Raw genomic sequence first — 21,667 nt, 5'->3', positions numbered from 1 at the left:
GTTCGACTAATAGGCCCATAGGATTCAGAATGGGTTCAGGATTGTTGGGCCAGTGGCCCATCGGAGGCCATATACCCATCCGAGGACACCATGGTCCTCGACAGAACGCATCCGAGGACGATCGCGTCCGAGAACGATCAAGACGTGGTCTCGTTGCGATTAGATCTCAGAATTCAGTCATCTCAAAGGGTAGAGTAGCCGACTAAAGATGAAAGAGATAAGGCAAACAAATATCTGAAGCTACAGCTACCTCTGCATTAATGACCCCTCAACCAACTCTCTGGCCGCATTAATGTGGAGGTGATACCTGAACAGTGGGGAAGCAGCCTTACAGCTGCCCATAGGAAGTTCCAGGAGGTGCCAGATGGGACAGAAAGAAATCCTCCGAACCCAACCTACACGTGTGCGGCGAGGATGGAGCGCAAAGGGAGATATATAAACTAAAAGAAGAACATAAAAAAGGGGGATCGGGACAGAAAAGGGAAGGAAAAAAGAAGAAGAGACGGAAAGTAGAGAGAAAGAAGGGAGAGGAGAAAGAAGGATTTGTATTAGTCACTAAGAGGGAATATCCAGAGTATCAACTGAAAAACCTTGAACGTTCATAAAATTGAGCCTTGGGAGGTTAGATTACAGTTAGCCTAGTTCTTTACACCCACGCTCTAAAAATCATATTGTCTGGGCCCTTCACGTACGAACCCGATACTGTTTTGGTTCGTTACTAAATCGTGTCCTTACAGTTTCTACTTAAACCTAAGGGTGTAGAGGTATTTTGGAAAAAAAAAATTTCGGTCCAAATAGGGGAAGCCCCTTAAATAGTAGTATAGACAATAAACTTCATTTCCTTTTTGTTAAATTTTATACTTGAACTATGATAGTTGATTCTCTATATGAAATTAATCTTGGTTTGGTTAGTATTCATTCATTGACTTATGTTTTAAGTGAAGTGAAGTTGTATTGGTAGATTGGGGCTTTTGGGTGATTCTATTATAAAGTGCAGTTGCAATAATGCCTTTAAAAAATTAGATTATATTATTCTAAGCTTTAAAGTTTTGTTCTTATCATGTTATAACTTTGTATTATAATTAGTGTTTTTTTTTTTATATAAATATTTTGTTATTATAAATGTCTACCAAAAAAATATCACTCTGGATATGAACAAGCAATTCATCAAAAAAGTTAGGAAGATCATGAAATAATACTACAGAAAAATGACAATTCTTTATTATTTAAAAAAGACTAAAGACTAATTTTTTTTTTCCAAATATGTATATCGCTAACAGAATTCTATTGACAATATACTTTACATATGTTTATTCATAAATAAGTTTTTTTTTTAAATTAATATTGATAAAATTATTCTCGAAATTAATCGATCATGTCCCAAAAAAATTAATTGGATAAACTATTATCAATTGAAAAAGAATTGTTAGCAAAAATCCTAAATACAAAAACTTGAACAATAAATTTGCAACTCAAAAAGCAAGAGTGGTTTTTAAATTAAAAAAAAATTATAATATAGAATTTGAATAAATATTATTTAAATGATATTTTAGTTTAAAAAATTCCTTATTTAAATCTCAAATTGTATCAAGTCGACTCTAATGCATAATGGGATCAGATGTCAAGCCATTATAATCTTCTTAAATATGAAAACAACATAAAAGTTTAGTTGTGCTTAAAAAGTGAGATTTTAAAAAATTGTGCATAAGCAAACAAGTTTGAGTGAGTTTGATAAACCAGTGCCAACCTACCAAGAGGGGTACAACAGCACCAATTTGGTATCTTTTTCCATTCTAATGTGCTTGATTTGGAATGCAAGCGAGGGGATTGTGGAAAATAAGCAATTAGAATGTCTATATTTGTTGAGGACATAAGCTAGCCTGTTGATGTTTCTTTATAAATTAAAAAATTTAAAAAAAAAAAAAAAAAAAAAAAAAAAAAAAAAAAAAGCCCTTGATTCTCTCTCGATTTTCTTTTGTTTTTCAGTTCAGATGGGCATGCTCTCATGTGTATGGAGTATGGACATTCTAATTGCTAGGCCCACGCCCATTGCTGCGTGGGCTCATGATTGGGCTGATTCTTGTTCTTTTGTAGAATATGATCCCCATCCATAATCTCTACCTTGAAGTTTTTGTGGAGGAGATGGGTGATGGACTGATGGGCCGGGTTTAGAATATATATCCTTCCCTTATTCAAAAAAAAAAAAAAAAAAAAAAAAAAAAAAAAAAACCTATACGAACTAAGCTATTTCAATTTAGTTCATCTTCTAGAAAATTACATGCTTGCAACATCTCTCTCCAGGTTTGTAAAAATATCATAAGTCACCTCCAATTTTTATAAACAACACTTCAGACCTTGAGATTTATATATAAATAAAATAAAATAAAAAACTCCTATGATCATTTTGTTCATTATAAATTAAGTCAAAATAAATATTTTCCAAGTTTGATTCTCATCCAAAATAATTTTAAAATAATGCTTACTAACCAAATAAATTGTATGATAAGCAAAATTAAAAATTAAAAATAATAACTCCAAGCAACTGTCTTTTTCAAAAATATAAGGAGATTTTGATATTTTTCTAAATCACAAAGAAGATTTGTATAATTTTTTAAACTTAACATAGGGCTACTCTGACCAGGTCCAAAGCATTGGGATCAATCTATATAGCATTGGTTGCATTGCCTTGCTAGCTACATTAATTTACACAGTATACGCTCATGAAAATTGGAATTGATATCTCTTCAAAAAATGTAGTATAACAAATAAATGACCAAAAGCCTTGTAAGTTTGTAGTTAAACGAATACCTTTTAATATTTCTAATGAAAACATTTATAATTTAAATCTCACTTCTCTATTTTAATTATCGAACTAAAAGAACAAAACAAAAGAATATGATCGCTCCCCGTGCTTCCCGTGTGCCATTATTGATAGCATCACATTTTTCTTTGGCTCCCTATACAAATAAACTAAAAACAATTAGTCAAGCATTCTGTGGATGTACAATATCCACGTACATGATCACAGCCAACCCAACCCAACACTATCATCACTGGCTCAGATTTCATTTTTATCAGAGACTTGCATTCAGGGCCATGAATTTCATGGAGGAAATCTGATTCTGAGCCATGAAGACCCAGCGTCCATTAAATTTAAATGTTACAGTATAGAGACACCACACGCGACAAAAAAAAACCAATTAATAAGACTCGTGTCTTCGTGCGTATGCACAGAGGAATTTGTGAATCGATGTGGATCAAACATGGAGTAATGTACACGTATGCGTTGGATTAATGTTTTCATGAGTCTTGACCAGGAAGTCTGTCTCGTGATAAATTCACATTTTTCGTCGTACGTGTGTTGAAGTATATACGCTGGTAACTTCTTTTTATCTAAGATAGAATTCTATTCACCCTGTCCGGATCCTATATCTTACAAGTATACTAACTTGTGAAGTGACTATCACGCAACGAGGGGCACGATGATCATATATACTAATAATCAATTATGATCATAAAGGGATAACCAATTTAACAAAAAGGATAAAGGAATATCCTAATGGTGCAAACATGGTATATTAGTGAAACGAGTAATGATACAGTTATAAATTGTTGATATGGCCAGTTTTTTCATCTAGGCCTACCATTAACATCACTTTTTCTTTTACCAATAACCACTCACCACATCAGCAGTTTGTAAAAAAAATCTATATCTCTAGCATTACTCATAGTAAAAAGAATTTGGCTAGATAGTTTAAAACTCAACCCAAAAAGTAGAAAAACATTGAGAGAGACATTCTCAAACTTGCTAAAAACAGATTGTAATAATAAAATGAACAAGATGTCACTAAGATATTGATCCAAGTAATAGGTCACTCATGATAAAGATGTCAATTGAAAAGTTTCTTCCTCTACCCTAAAATGAAACTCAACTGTAGGGGTTTTTTTGTTACTCTCCCTCAAAAATAACAGAAGGATACAAAGTTTCTTTGGTGGGATTTGTCAATGGATGTGTTCGTAGTTTAGATTCGATGATATCCCCTGATAGGTCCCCCACGTTCAGCAAGCCAATCCACTCATCTCATTTGGGACAACATTTTTCCAAGTGGACTTTACAACCTGCTGCAATTGCATGCAAGATGATCCAAAGCTCTCCCCATCAATAACGTTTACCATGTGAGCAAGGTGTTCTAAATGGGAGGGTAATATATATAATGAACCCAAACATGTACTATATATAGGGGTGCAGGTGTAATTCTTCTAATCACACAGTTACAAGATTAGTTAGCTTGGTAGTAGTAAGATTGCAACTAGTGTAGCCAAGTTTTTATTTTTTATTTTTTATTTTTTTTTGAGAAGAAGTGTAGTCAAGTTGGTTAAGTTGTTATATTGTGGGATATTTTGGCCAATAAGCTTTGCAAGCAATTTTTATAAATACTTGTAATTTATAGCATTTCATTGTTGAAGAAATAAGATGATCATTGAAGAGAGAGAGAGAGAGAGAGAGAGAGAGAGAGAGATTGGCAAGAGCAAAAGAGGGCGACCGATCACATCAGAGTGAGCAAAGCAGTATCACGGATACACAACATTACAAAACTTCCAACCTCTCAAGGATATCCTTTCACAGATTAACTCACGGACGGACATATAGACCAACTTCCAGACCCATCACCATGTCCATGTATGCCCCTCTGATCTCCCCCACCTTGCTTCAGTACACACTTTCTAACTGTATAATCCTTTTCTTTCTTTCTTTCTTTTCTTTTCCTTCTTCTTCTAACCCCACCATTGCACATGCTTGCATAGCTGTACTGCTCCCCAAACACAGCAGCTTCACCACTCTCCACTCTCCACTCTCTGTATGTTTGCATATATAATACTCTCTTTTTTGTTAGCATAGCAGATGGTATTTTGCTTTTTGTTAGCTCACTGTTTTTCGTCCAAGACTATTTTAACTTTTTTCAGATCTTACCATGTCCAAACAAATTTGATCAAGATGTAATGTTTGGACTAAATCATAAGAGAGAGAATTGTTTTCTAGCAACAATTGTCAGAACAAAAAAATGAAATGGAGTGAAAATAAAGTGAAAGATTTCAAGGATTTGCATGTACTAGCTACTAGCTTCTGTAATTTCCATGAAGTTTCTTTGTTATTTGCACATAATAATTAACGCAAAGTAGTTCCTGTAACCCCACCTCCATCAACGTGTTTATAAAGCGGATTTTGTCAGTCCAAACGTTCAGTCCCCTTTCATGTGGGACCTATATCTCTTTTAGAAATGATCAAGCATGGAACCTCAAGGTACATCTTTTTCCATGCCTATTTTTGCTTCAACTCTAATAAATGAAGCAATTAAGGTAAATTTTGACCTTCGTCAACCATTCCAACTAAAATTGTTGGAGGGATGCCAAGAGTTTTTCTGTATTACAGCTCAACTGACACCATCTAATTTATTTATATATATATATATATATATATATATATTAATAGGTAAAATTTAGAGAAAATTCAATTAGATTTTACAATTAAAGTCTAATTTTGTATTATATATTCTAAATTATTTATTTTTAAAGATTTTTATTTCTTAATTTTGGAGCTAATTATGAGATCACATCATAAATATTTATTTAAGTGAGTTATTGAGTACAAAAACCAAAAAGTATAGAATTAATGAACTATAAAAAAAAATAAATAAATAAATAAAAAGTACTTCATAATATCGAAAATTAAGAATACATAAAATAAAAAAAGTACTTCATAATATCGAAAATTAAGAATTCATTAAAAAAAATTTAATATGGAAAATTTACATTTTCTACCTAATAATATTCTTACTTGATTTTCTAAAGAGTTAACAAAATATAATAATAACTATATATCAATAGTATTTAAATTATATATATAGGAATTATATTATACATCTTAATATATATCTTTTAAATATATCCATGCAATATCCAAAAAAAAAATATATATATATATATATATATGTAGGGTCTCGATTTACTGTCCAAGCCCAAAACGTATGGGATGTTGGCCCAATGAGCTCAATACAATAAATTTGTAGAAAGTGAGTCGAAGAACTAGGCCCTAATGAACTGAACAACGGCTAGTTTTGATTTGAATGACAGTCAAACACAAATAAGAGATTTTTATTTTAATATACTTTTAGTCTGAGGAGGTCCCCTTTGTATAAATTAATTACAGATGGATACAAAGATAATTTAGATTGCTACAATTTTTTTCTCTATTTTTCTGCCCCCTCTCTCATGGAGGGTCTCTCACATTATATAACTCTCTTTAGGTCATCTTGATCTTACACTTGTTGATCATCTAAGCCCCTACTTGAGTACCCATCCCATCAGACACCTTCTCTGGCTTTCTGTGAGTTGTGGTGGCCAAGGCAGCACTGTTCGGAGGTCTTCTCCACATAAATTCGGCCAGAAAAGTAGCTGCAGTACATTTAATGCGATGGTAGCAACTTTCCCTTAGATATTTTTGGGTTTCCCTCTTTCTAGTATGTTCGTAAGGCACGTTCCTATTATGGGAACTTCTTGGAGGGTCACTTTAATTGTCGGAATACATATTTGAGCTGCATTTATCATATCTGAGAAGGAGTTTCTCCTTGAATCATCCTCCACTCGTCCCCTACTTATGAGACTTTAACTGGGAAGTGGGGTTTTGATTTTTTAAGAGTTAACACCATTTGACTCTGTTGTTCGTACATGTAGGAGTACTGTTTTATGTGCCTCATGATTATCTCTGACGTTTCGCAGCCCACAAAGCATCATTAATTGCTTCAGGTGGCGTGTTGTTCCCCAGATCCAATGGCAAAGCTCAGATCCAACGGTTGAGCCTTTTCTTGGAAATTTGAGCGGGATAACTCCCACTTATTTCCATTTCCTATATAAAGCCTCGAGGGAACTTGTTTTCCTTTTACTTTACCAATCTTCAAGCTCTCTAGTGATTTCAAGCGCTCCAACTCACAAAACTTCCTAAGTTACAAAGCTTCCCAAACCTTTCCCTCAAGATTTCTTTGAAAATCTTTTAAAAGCTTCAAAGATAAACATACTCATTCTCATAAGTCCTTTTTTTTTTTTTTTCTCCTTTTTATTCTCGGCCTTCCTCCTCGGCTTTCTTTCTTTTTTAGAAACTTCTTCCTGCATCATCTCCGTTCATTTAAATGGGTAGATTCAAGTATTTAGTAGACTCTCCGGCTAGTATGGAGAGCTTTAGGACCAAGTACCATATCCCCCAAGGAGTAGGCCTACAATACTGTTCCCCAAACCATGTACTCACAGATAGAGAGGTGGGCGAAGTTGTCATTCCAATGATCGCCTTTATAAAGAGAGGAATAACGCTTCCCATAGGTAGGATAACTAGAGATTATCTGCTCAACCATAAGTTATGCCCCCATCAATGCGCCGCCAATATGTTTAGAGTCCTAGGGTGTGTAGACGCTCTAAACAACCAGATGAACCTCGGTCTTACATGGCACGACGTCACTCATTTGTACGAGTGTCATTCCCTTACCGGGGGATATTACCTCAAATCTCGGTCCGACGAGGTAAGATTGATATATTACCTTCCTAAGTCCAACAAAAGCTTGAAGGACAATTATCTGGTCGTCTCTGAGGAATGGCACGATGGTCTTCACTACCCAGTTAGGGTAGGAACACCAGGTGAGGTACCCTAGGATCAGGTCCCTCGGTCGGGACCTTAGTTTTCTGAGCTCTCCCTTTACTTACTTTTAGTAATTTGTCTTCTCGGATAGTGTTTATTACCGATTTAACCATAATTCCCTTCTCGAATGTTTTTGCAGATAAAGATAACGTCTCTCTGAAGCTTAGTCTGGTCAACGTTCCTAGGCTCAACTTTTTGCTGAGGTCAGAAATATTCGTGAGCGAAAATAATCAGTTGCGGGCTGCTCATCTCATTTTAAGTTACGAGCCCTTGTTGCACATATACCAGGACGCAGGCCAAGCACTAAGAGCAGGTAACCCTAGGCTCGCTCGAATAGACGTCTCAAACTGGGGTTCCTAGCGAGGCGGGATCTCCCACCTATGGTATTGCCTATTCAACGGAACCCTCCACCATTAGCAATACCACTTCGGCAAGTTCCATACGAAGCAGCAGTAGCAGTAGCAGAAGAGATAGCCTCCTCCTCACGTTTATCACTTGAAGAGGAGATTGACAGATTTCACTTTGCAGAGGAAAAGAGAACCCCAGAGAAGCTTGTGAAGCTTTCGGATTCTGAGACTGAGTCCGACAGGCTTTCCATGGCTCATCAGCCAGAACAGGCGGTTGCTTTAGTTGATACAAGCTCCGAAGAAGGAGAGAATATGGATCAAAAGAAAAGGCCAAGCTTGAGGGGTTTGATCGCCAATAGGAACAAAGGGGCAACTCTGACAGAAATCCCCAAAGCCCAGGTTTCTGCCAATCTTCCTCTTCCTCCTCCTCCTCCTCCTGCTGATCTCGGACAGCGTATTAATCCTGATCTAAAGAAAAAGAGACCAATACAGGAGCTGGAAGAGGGGGAGGTGCTCCCTCAGAGGGGCACCAAACAGCAAAAAACCAAAGACCCTAAAGATAAGAGGGCTAAATCTGTAGACAGTAGGGATGACACTGAGGTACACCAATAGCAACGCACATGGGCTCCCGTGATAGAGAAGGACAGAGCCCCCATCCCTTATGATTCTACCATAAGGGAATCCAGTAGAGGGCACGCTACCCATTTAGCCCAAGATGTGGAGCAGCCTCTCCTCCTTTCTAGGGACATGGAAGCCCTCAGGCGGACAAGGCAACCTAACCTATTTATGTCTCTAAAGAGAGACCTTGTTATGGTAAGTAAGCTTCTAGCAATACCTTAATTCATTCCCTTTTTCATTCATATATTTTTTTTTATATGTAGCCCCTTTGATACTTTTATGCAGGTCACTTAACAAATCTACGTTGCCGAGGAGTGGGTTCGAAATGCCCATAATAAATTTGAAGCTGAGTCCCACTCACTCTCGGCACAAGGTTGAGAAAACACTCAAGGTCGTAAAGGAGGAGAAGATACAATTGGCCGAGAAGCTGAAAACCTCAGAGCATGATCATCTAAGCGCCTTGGCGGGGCTTAAAACTGCTAAGGCCCAGGCTAAGGACCAGCGCAAGCTACTTTATACAACTGAGCTGAAACTGGCCATCGAGAAAGCGATGGTTCTAAGTCTGAAGGCTGAACTGCAAAAAGTTAAAGTTGAAGCCCAGACAGTCAGGGAAGCTGCTAAAGCCGCGGAGGAAGCAGCCTATAAGCGGGGGGTGCTTGAGACGAAGCAGAGGCTGGCTGAGGAAGTAGCCGAAGTGTGCAGGGACTACTGCACTATGACTTGGATGGAGGCTCTTAACAGTGCAGGGGTCTCTGCGGACTCCGAGCTGAGGAAGGCTGAGAGCGTGTTTTTCCCTGAATACATTAGAGAAGTTCCAGCTGACCTCCCCTCCACTACCCTGCCCCTGCCCCCTCCTGAGTAGGTTTCCAGTATTCAAGATCTTACTCTTGATGCTGGGGCTTCCATAGGGGTAGGTAGGGGCAAGGAGGGTCTGCCTCCAATCAAAGATACTCAGTCTGAGGACACCCTCACAATCAAGGATGTAATCTCCCAGGCTAAGGTAGCTGAGAAGCCTAAGGTTGGGGATGCTAAGTCCAAGATCGCTGATACTAAAGAGGATCCTCAGCCAACAAAGAAGTAGTTGTAGGATTTTCTTTTATGTACCTTCTTTTATTTTCTTTTCCTGTGGCTTAGGTCACTGCTTGTAATATATCTTCTTTTGAATTAATGAATGAACTTTTCCTTCTATTCCCTGGATCTTTACTTTTTATGCTTTTCATATTGATTAGTATTGCAAACAAGTTTGAACTATTGTTGCTCCATTTCCAATGTGTTCTAACAGTAATTCATTACTGATATTTCAAGAAATCTAACTAAGTATCAGCAAGAGAGAGTTATTATCCACTTGTATTATGAATCAACCCTTATACAATGAATGTTGAATCTAAAGGAAATAAGTAACATGCCTTGTAACTTAAGTTCTGTTTAATATTTATAAAGATGCCCTTGAGTGTTAATTTCACCAAAGTATGTGATCCGAGAGACCATGCATAACTTAGGATCTGTTTAACACTTATAAAAATACCACTGAGTATTAATTTCCCCTCAACTTGTGGTCCGAGGAAGCATGCAAGACTTAGGTTCTGTTTAATACCTGAACAGATGTCAAAAGTAATTAATTTCCCCTAAGCTTGTGGTCCGGGGAACCATGCAGGACTTAGGTTCTGTTTAATACTTGAATAAATGCTCGAAAATATTAATTTCCCCTAAGCTTGTGGTTCGAGGAGCCATACAAAACTTAGGTTCTGTTTAATACTTGAATAGATGTCATTGAGTGTTAATTTTACCTAAGTATGTGGTCCGAGAAACCTGACATAACTTGGAATCTGTTTAACACTTATAAAGATGCCATAAGATATTAATTTCCCCTACGCTTGTGGTCCGAAGAGCCATACAAGACTTAGGTTCTGTTTAATATTTGAATAGATTGAGTAACAGGAAGCACAATGCCTTTAAACAACAAAAGAACTTATTGATTAAGGAAATTTTCATTAATAATAATACATTTTCAGGTTGTTTACATTCCAAGGGTATGGTATTACATGCTCATCTAAGTCTTCTAGGAAATATGCCCCTATACCAGCCACAAAGGTGATGCAATATGGTCCTTCCCAATTGGGTCCTAACTTTCCCCATGCTGGGTTTTTTGCAGTGCCCAGAACTTTCCTCAATACCAAGTCACCAGGCACTAGTGGCCTTAGCTTTACCTTAGCATCATAATCTTGCTTGAGTTTGTGTTGGTAGTATGCCAATTAGACCATTGCACTTTCTATTCTTTATTCAATGAGATTTAAGCTCCTTTCTAACAACTCATTGTTACTACTCAGACTGAATGAGCTGGTCTTTAGCGTTGGAAAACCCGTTTCTAAAGGAATAACAGTCTCAACTCCATAAGTCATCGAAAAGGGGGTCTCCCCTATTGATCTACGAGCTGTGGTTTAATGCGTCCACAGGACATGGGGCAGTTCTTCCACCCATCTTCCATTTGCATCATCCAACCTCTTCTTGAGTCCATTCACTATGACCTTATTAACAGCCTCGGCTTGTTCATTACCTTAAGGATAGGCTACGGTAGAATATCTGTTTATAATTCCCAATTCACAGCAGTATCTCCTGAAGGACTTACTATCAAACTGAAGACCATTGTCCGAGATTAGGGAATGAGGGACCCTGAACCGGGTAACAATGTTTTCTAGACAAACTTCTTAGCATCTACATCTCTGATGTTTGCTAAAGGTTCAGTTTCAACCCATTTGGTGAAATAGTCAATGCCAACTAGCAGATACCTCTTGTTCCCTACTGCTTTAGGGAAAAGACCAACTATATCCAAGCCCAATTGAGCAAATGGCTAGGGGCTGGATAGGGGGTTAAGAACTCCTCCTGGCTGGTGTATGTTTGGTGCAAATCTCTAGCATTGATTACACTTTTTCACATACTCTTGTGCTTCTTTCTGCATATTTGGCCACCAGTAGCCCTAAGTGATGGCTCTGTGAGACAAAGACCTGCCTCCTTTGTGGCTTCCACAAATCCTTTCATGCAGCTCCTCAAGGAGTAGCTCTGATACTTCAGGGTGAATGCAGAGTAGATATGGCCTAGAAAAAGAGCGTTTGTACAATTTTTAGTCCTCGGACAACCAGAAACGAGGCACCTTTCTCCTATCTTATCAGCTTCTAATTTGTCTTCCGGCAAGATGTCCTCTCTCAGGTATAGTACTATAGGATCCATCCAATTAGGCCTGACTTGGTGAACATAAACCACTTCTCCCCTTACCTCTGTGGGTTTGCACAAGTCTTCTATAAGGATAACCCGAGGTAAACTTTGCATCGAGGAGGTTGCAAGCGTGGCTAGGGAATCGGCGTGTGTGTTTCCACTCCTGGGGACATGCAATAGGCTGAAGGATTCAATCCTGATTGCAAATGCCTAACCTGGCTTAAATACCCTTGCATTCTCTCATCTCTTGCTTCTAGTTCGCCCTTTACCTGGCCAACGACTAGCCTTGAGTCCAAGAACATTTTTACTGTCTTTCCTCCCATTCTTTGAACCATAGACATTCCCTCCAGTAAAGCCTTATAGCCTAGAAACTTGCCTAATCCCACACCAAAAGAGCACTTGGAAGCGTTAAGGCGTAGCTTGTGTTTCCTCAGAATTTCAAAAATGTTTCCAATGTCTCCCACATGCTCAGACACCACTTTACTCTTCACCAACATATCGTCTATATAGACCTCAATACTCTTGTCCAACTGCGGCTCAAACATCTTAGTCATCATTCTTTGATAGGTAGATCCCGCATTTTTTAAGCCAAATGGCATTACTCTGTAATGGTAGTTTCCAGTGGGAGTGACAGAGACTGTCTTCTCCTGATCATCCAGGGCCAGTAGTATTTGATGGTATCCTTGAAAGACATCTAAGAAACTCATCCGAGGATGGCCAACAATGGCATCTATCAGCTGGTCTATTCGAGGCATAGGGAAGGGATCTTTTGGGCAAGCCTTGTTTAAATCCATGAAATCCACACATACTCACCATTTCCCATTCTTTTTCTTCACTACCACAGTATTGGCCAGCCATTCAGGGTAGAAAACTTCCTTGATAGCCCCTGCCTGCTTAAATTTTGTCACCTCATCTTTAACAGCATCGAAATGATCTCTAGATGAGCGCCGAGGAGGTTGTTTTTTGGGGGTAATAGATGGATTGACATTCAAATGGTGGCAAATGAAGTTTGGGTCCACCCTCGAAGCTTCATAAGCATTCCACACGAATACATCCACATTTTTTCTAAGGAACTCAATTAGTTCTTCTTTCTCTTGGGGAGGTAGCTCGAAGCCGACCTGGAAGAACTTCTCCGGATCATCGCCAACAATAACCTTTTCTAAATCTTCGCACTTTACTTCCTCGGTTGATCCATTATTGGGCAATACCAGAGTTTTTGATTGCTATAAGTCCCTCTCAGCAAAGGCCGAGGACTCAGCATTGGGCCTATGTAAGATGGTAGCCACCATACACTGCCTAGCCATGGACTGATTCCCCACAATCTCTTTAACCTGGCCATCAGACGGATACTTCACCTTCTGGTGCAGGGTAGAAGAGACAACTTCTAAGGCATAAAGCCAAGGTCTAGCCACAATAGCCGTGTACAGTGAATAAGCGTCCACCACAATAAAGTCCACTTCTACCACGTCCGAACCGATCTGTATGGGCAGTCTAATCTGACCTCTTAAAGTAACAGTCTTCCCTTCAAAACTTACTAGAGGGGAATCGTATGCCGTTAGGTTCTCGGGTTTCAAATTTAGCCTCTTATAAAGGTCGGGGTACATTATCTCGACAGCACTTCCCTGGTCTACCAACACTCTCTTCACATTATACCCCCCTATTTTGAGTGTGACCACTAAAGCATTGTCATAGGGTTGGATAGTTCTGATCTTATCGTCGACCGAGAAGCCCAGAACCAGTGGGACCTCTATTCTGACTCTTTTTGGCATTGAATTTCTGTCTTCGGTGGATAGCCGAGCCACATATATCACTCTGGAAGGACAAGAACCGGTCCTACCAAGGGCAGCGAAGATGACATTGATTATTCCCAGAGGAGGTCTTGAAGAGGCATCTCTCTGGGGATCCGAACCTGTCTGCCCCACTTGGCCACTGGAAAGGCGCAGCAGCTACTTCAACTTCCCTTCTCGGACCAACTGGTCTAGATGGTCCCACAAATTCCTGCAGTCTTCTATAGTGTGCCCCTAGTCCTGAAGATATTGGCAATAAAAGCTTTGGTTGCGTCTCATGGGATTTCCAACCATCTTGTTCGGCCATTTGAAGAATGGCTCGTTCTTAATTTTCTCTAGAACCCGATGCACCGGTTCTCGAAATACTGCATTAACGGTCTGGGTGTTGGTAGATCCTGATTATCCAGCAAAATCTCTCCGAGGTCAGTTGTTATTGAATCGGTCTAACCTGAAATCCCTCTTCTCCTGAAGGATAACCTTAGCCTTTCCTTTACCTAGTTGTTGGTCTTCTTCCACCCTTTTATACTTGTCAATCCGGTCCATGAGTTGGTGCAGGTTGGTGACAGGTTTTCCCGTTAGGGACTTCCTTAAACCATGCTTAGTTAGGAGGCCGCTTTTGAAAGTACTAATAGCAACGTCATCAAAGTTACCATCTATCTCATTGTACATCTCCCAGTACTTGTCCGAGTATGTTTTCAGGGTCTCCCCTTCTTGCATGGACAAAGACAGTAGGGAGTCTAAGAGCCGAGGGACCCTGGTACATGTGATAAAATGAGAGAAAAATGCCTGAGTGAGCTCATTGAAGGAATCTATAGAATCTGTCTTCAGGCTGTCGAACCATCTCATCGCCACAAGTCCCAAACTGGATGGGAACACCTTGCACATCAAGGATTTGTCCTTAGAATAGACAGCCATTCTCTGACTAAAATGACTCACATGCTCCATCGAGTCCGTTCGCCCATTGTAGATGGTGAATGTTGGTTGATGGAAATGCCGAGAAAGAGTTGCCCTTTCAATCCTATGTGTGAAGGGCGACTTGGAAATCTGGTTCAAAACTTTGCTCATCACATCATTTCCCAGCCCTCTATGAGTTGGGCTCTTACATCTGCGTTCACGGTGGTGCTCCTCTTCATATGAGAAGAATTCACTAGAAGGAGTCATTGATCTACGTCTATAATCGCTATCCTTCTCATCGTCGGAAGAGGAATCAAATGGGGTGGGAGTTCGTTTTCGTTGTGCATGGAGTAATTTCTTCTTCAGATGATCGATTTCCTTTTGCATGGCTTTATTATGTTGCTCTTGAGAGACATGACTCCCAACTCGAGAGTGACTTTTGCTGGTATGCATAGTGTGCACACTGCCCTCTTGATCTCTCCTACGCTCAAAGTTGGCGAAAGGATTTTCACGTTGAGATGCTATGGATTCTGCCTGGTGTGGACCTGAACCTACCATAGTTGACCATTTTTTTCACTATCACATAAGCTCTCCCCACAGACGGCACCAATTGTAGGGTCTCGATTTACAGTCCAAGGCCAAAACGTATGGGATGTTGGCCCAATAAGCAAAATACAATAAATTTGTAGAGAGTGGGTTGAAGAATTAGGCCCTAATAAACTGAACAACGGTTAGTTTTGATTTGAATGACAGTCTAACACAAATAAGAGATTTTTATTTTAATATACTTTCAGTCCGAGGAGGTCCCCTTTGTATAAATTAATCACAGATGGATACAAAGATAATTTAGATTTCTACAATGTTTTTCTCTATTTTTTTGCCCCCTCTTTCATGGAGGGTCTTTCACATTATATAGCTTCCTTTGGGTCATCTTGGTCTTACACTTGTTGATCATCTGAGCCCTTACTTGAATACCCGTCCCATTAGACACTCTCTCTGGCTTTCTGTGAGTTGTGGTGGTCAAGGCAGCATTGTTCGAAGGTCTTCTCCACATAAATGCGGCCAGAAAAGTAGCTGCAGTGCATTTAATGCGATGGTAGCAGCTTTCCCTAAGATATTTTTGGGTTTCCTTCTTTCTAGTATGTTCGTAAGGCACGTTCCTATTATGAGAGCTTCTTGAAGGGTCACTTTAATTGTCGGAATACATATCTAAGCTGCATTTATTATATCCGAGGAGGAGTTCCTCCTCGAATCATCCTCTACTCGTCCCCTACTTATGAGACTTTAATTGAGAACTCCTAATAGTTGTTTGTTTATCCTCGGACCTATCAATATCCTCGGACAAAGCCCAAGGCCCAATATATGATCTTGGGCCTTTATCCCTACTGTTACTACTTACTTCCGCTTATTCCTATTCTGGTGTTACAACAACCTTTCCGCTCATACCCTAACGCTCTCTTGGCTTGACGGGAATTACTGTTTGGCTCAGGTTGAAATACTGGCAGGATTTCAGTATTCACCACTAGACCATACTCCACAGCCTTCCACAGTATTCACAGAAGGCACCAGTCTCTTTGAGAACACCCTGTTTCAGATCTAAGGTTAGATCCAGAAATTGGAAGATAAAGGTAGAAGGAATTTTGTGAGGGGATTCCTAGACAAGGGAGTGTCTTGACATATTTTTTTGATTTCTTGGACAACAGAGGTATGTGCTGGGGTCCAAGAATCAATCCTTAGTAAAAACTTTTGATTCAAAAGATCACTTTGAAATTTTGAAATGCATAGTACTATAGATAAAATTTCTTTTTTAATAGTACTATAGTTAAGCTGAGTGGGAGTCCAAATTCCTGAGTGAAAACAAACTATCTGTTCTGAGGAAGTGGGACTGACACGTTGGAGAAGAATATATATATATATATATATATATATATCCATGCATAAATATATGCATGAGGTTACAAACTAGTATTTTTAATAGAAATGTTCATAATTCAAATTCATCTTCTCTCTTTGTAACTATTGAATTTATCAAAAAAATAAAAATTGTTGGAGGAATCGAGGGATACCTTAATAACACCTCTTTAATAACACCTCTTATGATGCTTAGGCACTTGGCTTCAAACCCCACCAGTCCTTCTCCAATTCTTCCCCTAGTTAGTTAGCTAGTACCAAAATTTGTCTCCACAATGAAATTGTGAGGTGATTTTTTGAGTCTTTAGAAATGATGAGCCAAATGAGTTTTCAAAGTAGGTCCCGCCCCATTTTGTTTTAATTAAGTGATAGAAACAAGTTGTGAAAACATATATATACCTGATTGAGATCAGGTGCAATACTTAGGGTATTGCACCTTATGCAATTGGTATGGATAATCAAGATTTAAAGTTGCAAAAAGCAACTTTAAATTTCAACCATTAAATATAAAAAATGAGGAAAAGTAAAAAAGTAAATAAAATAAAATAAAATATGAGGGACTTAGGTGAACTGCACGGTGCAATTGCATTTAGCAACTAGATCCCAATCCATATATACCAAACAGTTTAAGTTTCAAAGTTATTGTCTTTAATTTAAACTCAAATTTAAAAGATTTTTACTGACATTTTAAATAAAGTAGACGGTAAATATAAATATATATATATATATATATATATATATTATGTGAAATAAATTTTCGAATATTTTAGTAGATTTGACGCATTTTACTACAAGCCACAAAAAAGGGTTACTACAATTGTAAATCTTAGGGTATTTTTGTCTTTACCAATCCTTTTTTCATGTTTATTTTAGGGAGAAAATATTCCGTCAAGATTGATTGAGATATGAGAATGTATCACGTGGGGCAAGACTAAAATAGTGCAAAATTGATTATATATATTATGACTAGGGAACGAAAGATGCATGTGTTGTACTAAAATAATCTAAATCAAATCAAACATCCATTAAACAATTTTATTCTTTTCTTATTATTTTAACTATCAATAATTAAACCATAGATCAATTTCATTTGCACGTAGCATTTATCAGTTGAGAATATCAACAAAATAATATATAAATATATATATATTTTTTGATGATTTGATAATTACAATAATAAGTGTTCATTTGGAATCCACTTATTTTGCCGAAATTGAAAACTTTTTACTAAAAGTACTATAGATAAAAGTAAAAGTTAGTTGAAATAGTACAATAAGACCCATGAATAACACTAAAAAGTGCAATAGAACTCATAAATAATAGCAAAAATAAACTAAATAGTCAAATTAGTTGACAAAAATAATCATTGCCAAACGACACTTAAAAGAGATAATTTGAATCCAATCCTCCTTATAAAGGACCAGCAATGCCGATGAAATATGAGGCTATATGCATGACAGTTAGACTGTTGAAGTATAATCCTAAGAGTAAATGATGGAGTTAGATTCAGGCTCGGCAAACTTTTATTAATATATGTTATTTTGCATAATTAAAATTTCTAAGATTTTAATTTCCAAAAAATATGGATTCCCCACAAAATATAATATATATATATATATATATACTTTTATTAATATATGTTATTTTGCATAATTAAAATTTCTAAGATTTTAATTTCCAAAAAATATGGATTCCCCACAAAAAAAAAATATATAATATATATATATATATATATATGAAAACAGATCAAATCTTGCTGCACCACACGATGAGCAATCTATTAAGGTGAGATACAGTGAAGGTTTTGGGCAAATCTCACTATGCAGTGTGGTGTTAAATATGGCCCAAAACTACATCGAGCTGCACTGTGAACACCTACTTGTTATTATCATCAATTTATCTATAATATATATATATATATATATATAACCGAAAACAATTGTCTTTTAGTTGATTTCATAATATTTTGCCACATAAGTTTTTGAAACCTCACAATTTTACATGTTATTATTTAATATATATATATATATATATATATATAAATTTTAATTAAATTTAGATTCTAAAGCATAGATCGAGTTTCCTCCACCAAAAACCATGCATGTTAGCGCTAATGAAGTCTCTACCTCAAATTTTTTTTTTAATGAGCGTGTCTTCCTCAATCAAATGAAAACGAAAGATGATGTTAAATGTTAATGATGGAAAAAAGAATAATAGCACATGAACATATAGTCATATGGATTCATGCATTTGTATGGTAGTTGCCAACTAGCAAAGTTTGACAGCTGCCTTTTGAGGTTAGCAAGTCCCCTTATGTTCACGTGATATGCTTCTAGGGTTCTTGTTTTCTTGCAATCCTCACTATCCCTATATAGCACCCTATTTCCTCTTCAAAAAAAAAATCACCACTCTATATTTCTCTCTCTTTGTTCCAGAGAGAGACTTATAACCCCATGAAAATGGAATCCTCTAAGATCTCTGCTCTCTTGCTCATTTGCATGCTCTTCATCTCCTCAGTCACCCCCATTCTTGGCTGTGGATACTGTGGTGGTGGCAAGCCCCCAAAGCACAACACACCCAAGAATCCAAGGCCACCCAAAATAACAAGGCCACCAAAGGTAAAGAATCCCAAACACCCCATCACTCCACCCATTGTCAAGCCCCCAATCACATTGCCCCCAGTGACAGTCCCTCCCATTAAACCACCAGTGACTCTTCCCCCAATAGTAAAACCACCAGTGACTCTACCCCCAATAGTAAAACCACCAGTGACTCTGCCCCCAGTAGTACTCCCTCCCATTGTGAAACCACCTGTGACTCTACCTCCAGTTACAGTCCCTCCAATTACAGTTCCTCCAGTGACCAAGCCACCAAGTGGCACGCCATGCCCACCGCCACCAGGAACGGCCCAAACATGCCCCATTGACACATTGAAACTAGGTGCTTGTGTGGATCTTCTAGGTGGGTTGATTCACATTGGGCTTGGAGATCCAGTGGTTAATCAGTGTTGTCCAGTTCTGGCAGGACTTGTTGAGCTAGAAGCTGCAGTTTGCTTGTGCACCACTCTCAAGCTCAAGCTTCTCAACCTTAACATCTATGTCCCACTAGCACTTCAGCTCCTTGTAACTTGTGGGAAGACACCTCCTCCTGGTTACACCTGTTCTCTGTAGAAACAAGTTAAGTACTGCACTTTATCTATCTCGAAACCGTAGGTAACCCTTAAGCTTTTTCTGCATGTTCATGAGCCCATAAGCTTTTTCTGCATGTTCATGAGCTTTATCACTATTAGGACTTAGGAGTAAATTCATTGCAAAAACTTTATTTCTGCTTCATATCAAGGAAAATTCTTCTTTTACATTGTACGGAATCATTTATTCATGTTAATATTTGAAGATATAGCATTTGAAAATGATGTTAATTAACTTAATTAATTACTTGTGCTTGTAATCCGAAAAAGGTGTATTAGCTAGCTTGACCTAACATTGGTACGCTTATGATTTTTATAATATATGAGAGCTAAAAATGTGAGGCAATTTGCGCACTCACTAACTCATAATCTGAACTAGAAAAGAAAAGACAATGACCCTTTTTTTAAGGTTGAATATAGTGCATTTATAAATAGTGAAGCTATAGTTTAGCCAATTTAGTCGTTTTCTTGAAATATCCAACCATTCAAATGTTATTTGCTAATAGCATGCATATGTATTATTTCTTTGGATATGGGAAAATTAGGAAAATTTGGCTCACTGGATGTCGTAATTGCTGGATTGCAGGTTGCTAGATTGATGGCTGGACTGACAAGATCGACATGAGAGGATGTCGACCTTCCTTCTCTCTCTCTCTTCCGAGAATCTTATCCTTTTGTTGATTGGTATTTTAATTTGGCGAAATTGTACAACATTTATTTTTAAATTAAGGGATTGTTGCATGTGTGTTTTTGTCTTAATTAAGCAAGGAAGCAATCAAAGATGCTTTTTCGTCTCAAATTTCAATTCTTTATCGGTCTCTCTCCTTGTTGTATATCATCTTGTATTATATTTATTGTATAATAAGAGTAGTGAGCCTAAAAAATAAAAATAAAAAAGAAGAGAAAAGTAGTGAGCCTTAGATTAATAATAACTGCGAGATGGAATCCTCGCATGAGAATTATAATTTGGATCTCTATCAAACGATATCTTCCATATGATAATTATTTTTAACTTGAGGTATAAGGCTCTTTATAGTAAAAAAGTGAAGCAAATCTTAAAAGAGTGGCGGTTTTGTACAATTAATAGATTTGTTGAGCTTGAACAAGGGGATCTTCTTGATTTGGTAAGTACATAGCTAGCTCTAAATCAACCTAATCTTTCATCTTAGATATTGTGTGTTCTAAGTTCTGACTGCATGAGACTCATACCTATTATAATTAGAGCCTATGTGCACGCAGTACACGATAATTTTTCTCATTTTAAAACACCTTGCATGTAATTGGAGAGGGGGAGATATTTTTGTCCCAAGTGCATATGCCCCATTCTCATATGTAGTTGGTGCCAGCTTAGACTCAGTACACACAAGATAATTTTTCTTATAAGAACACCATATAATTGGAGAGAGAGAGAAAAGAGAGATTCTGGTTTTGTGATTTCCAATGGGCGTTGAGAAATTCCACCATTCTTAAAGTGTTACATTTACGCTAAAAGTGAGTGATTGAGTATAAATTAATATTGTTGGACACATCACCTTTGCCAAGAGTGCAACTTTTTCCATCACTTTTGACACAGAAACTCCATATTCTAAAGCATGCCTGTAACTTTACAAAATATATTTGATCTCCAATTTTTTTTTTCTTTACCAAGCCTTCAACTTTACTGTGAACGCTGGACTTGACCCCTTTTGAAGCCTAACCCCAAATTTAATGGAAAATCTTGAAGCACCCATTGATATTTCAATGCTTTAGGAAAGTATAGAAATATGTAGTTCATACTGTTTCAATGTACAACCTTTTTTTACAACCTTTTATAACAAATGTAGCAACCATCAAGATATAAACGAAAGGAAGATCGTGTTGCAAAGTCTAGTAAATTGGTGGACCACACTTGAAGAAGAACATCGAATCTTTAATTTAGTCCAATAGTCAATAGCAAAGCATATATACTAGGTAGGGTTCACTTGAAAAGCATGAACTAGACCCCACGCACTACACATTTTTCTTTTGCAACATTAATTTCTTATCATAT

At 37.6% G+C, this 21,667-nt stretch overlaps 1 protein-coding gene across 3 annotated transcripts; it reads left to right on the top strand.

The window, feature by feature from the left end:
* The first annotated feature begins 18,829 nt into the window (after positions 1-18,829).
* On the top strand, positions 18,830-20,443 carry LOC115977110 (36.4 kDa proline-rich protein). Of its 3 annotated transcripts, none has more exons than XM_031098773.1 (2): positions 18,830-19,659; positions 20,225-20,443. In XM_031098773.1, the coding sequence occupies exon 1, from the start codon at positions 18,905-18,907 to the stop codon at positions 19,619-19,621; it is 717 nt and encodes a 238-aa protein (XP_030954633.1). In that variant the 5' UTR covers positions 18,830-18,904; the 3' UTR covers positions 19,622-19,659; positions 20,225-20,443. The 3 variants fall into 3 exon arrangements, with proteins under 3 accessions (XP_030954633.1, XP_030954632.1, XP_030954631.1); XM_031098772.1 differs by having other exon boundaries at positions 18,830-19,663; XM_031098771.1 differs by having other exon boundaries at positions 18,831-19,628.
* The last annotated feature ends 1,224 nt before the right edge of the window (positions 20,444-21,667 follow it).

Source organism: Quercus lobata, chromosome 2, assembly GCF_001633185.2.
Source record: "Quercus lobata isolate SW786 chromosome 2, ValleyOak3.0 Primary Assembly, whole genome shotgun sequence".
NCBI classification, from domain to species: Eukaryota; Viridiplantae; Streptophyta; class Magnoliopsida; order Fagales; family Fagaceae; genus Quercus; species Quercus lobata.
Note: the sequence above shows the minus strand (reverse complement) of the source record. Positions and strands in the feature narration are given on the sequence as shown.

Coding starts and splice junctions, on each gene's coding strand:
- LOC115977110 (XM_031098773.1), top strand. CDS start 18,905: ATGAAAATGGAATCCTCTAAGATCTCTGCTCTCTTGCTCATTTGCATG.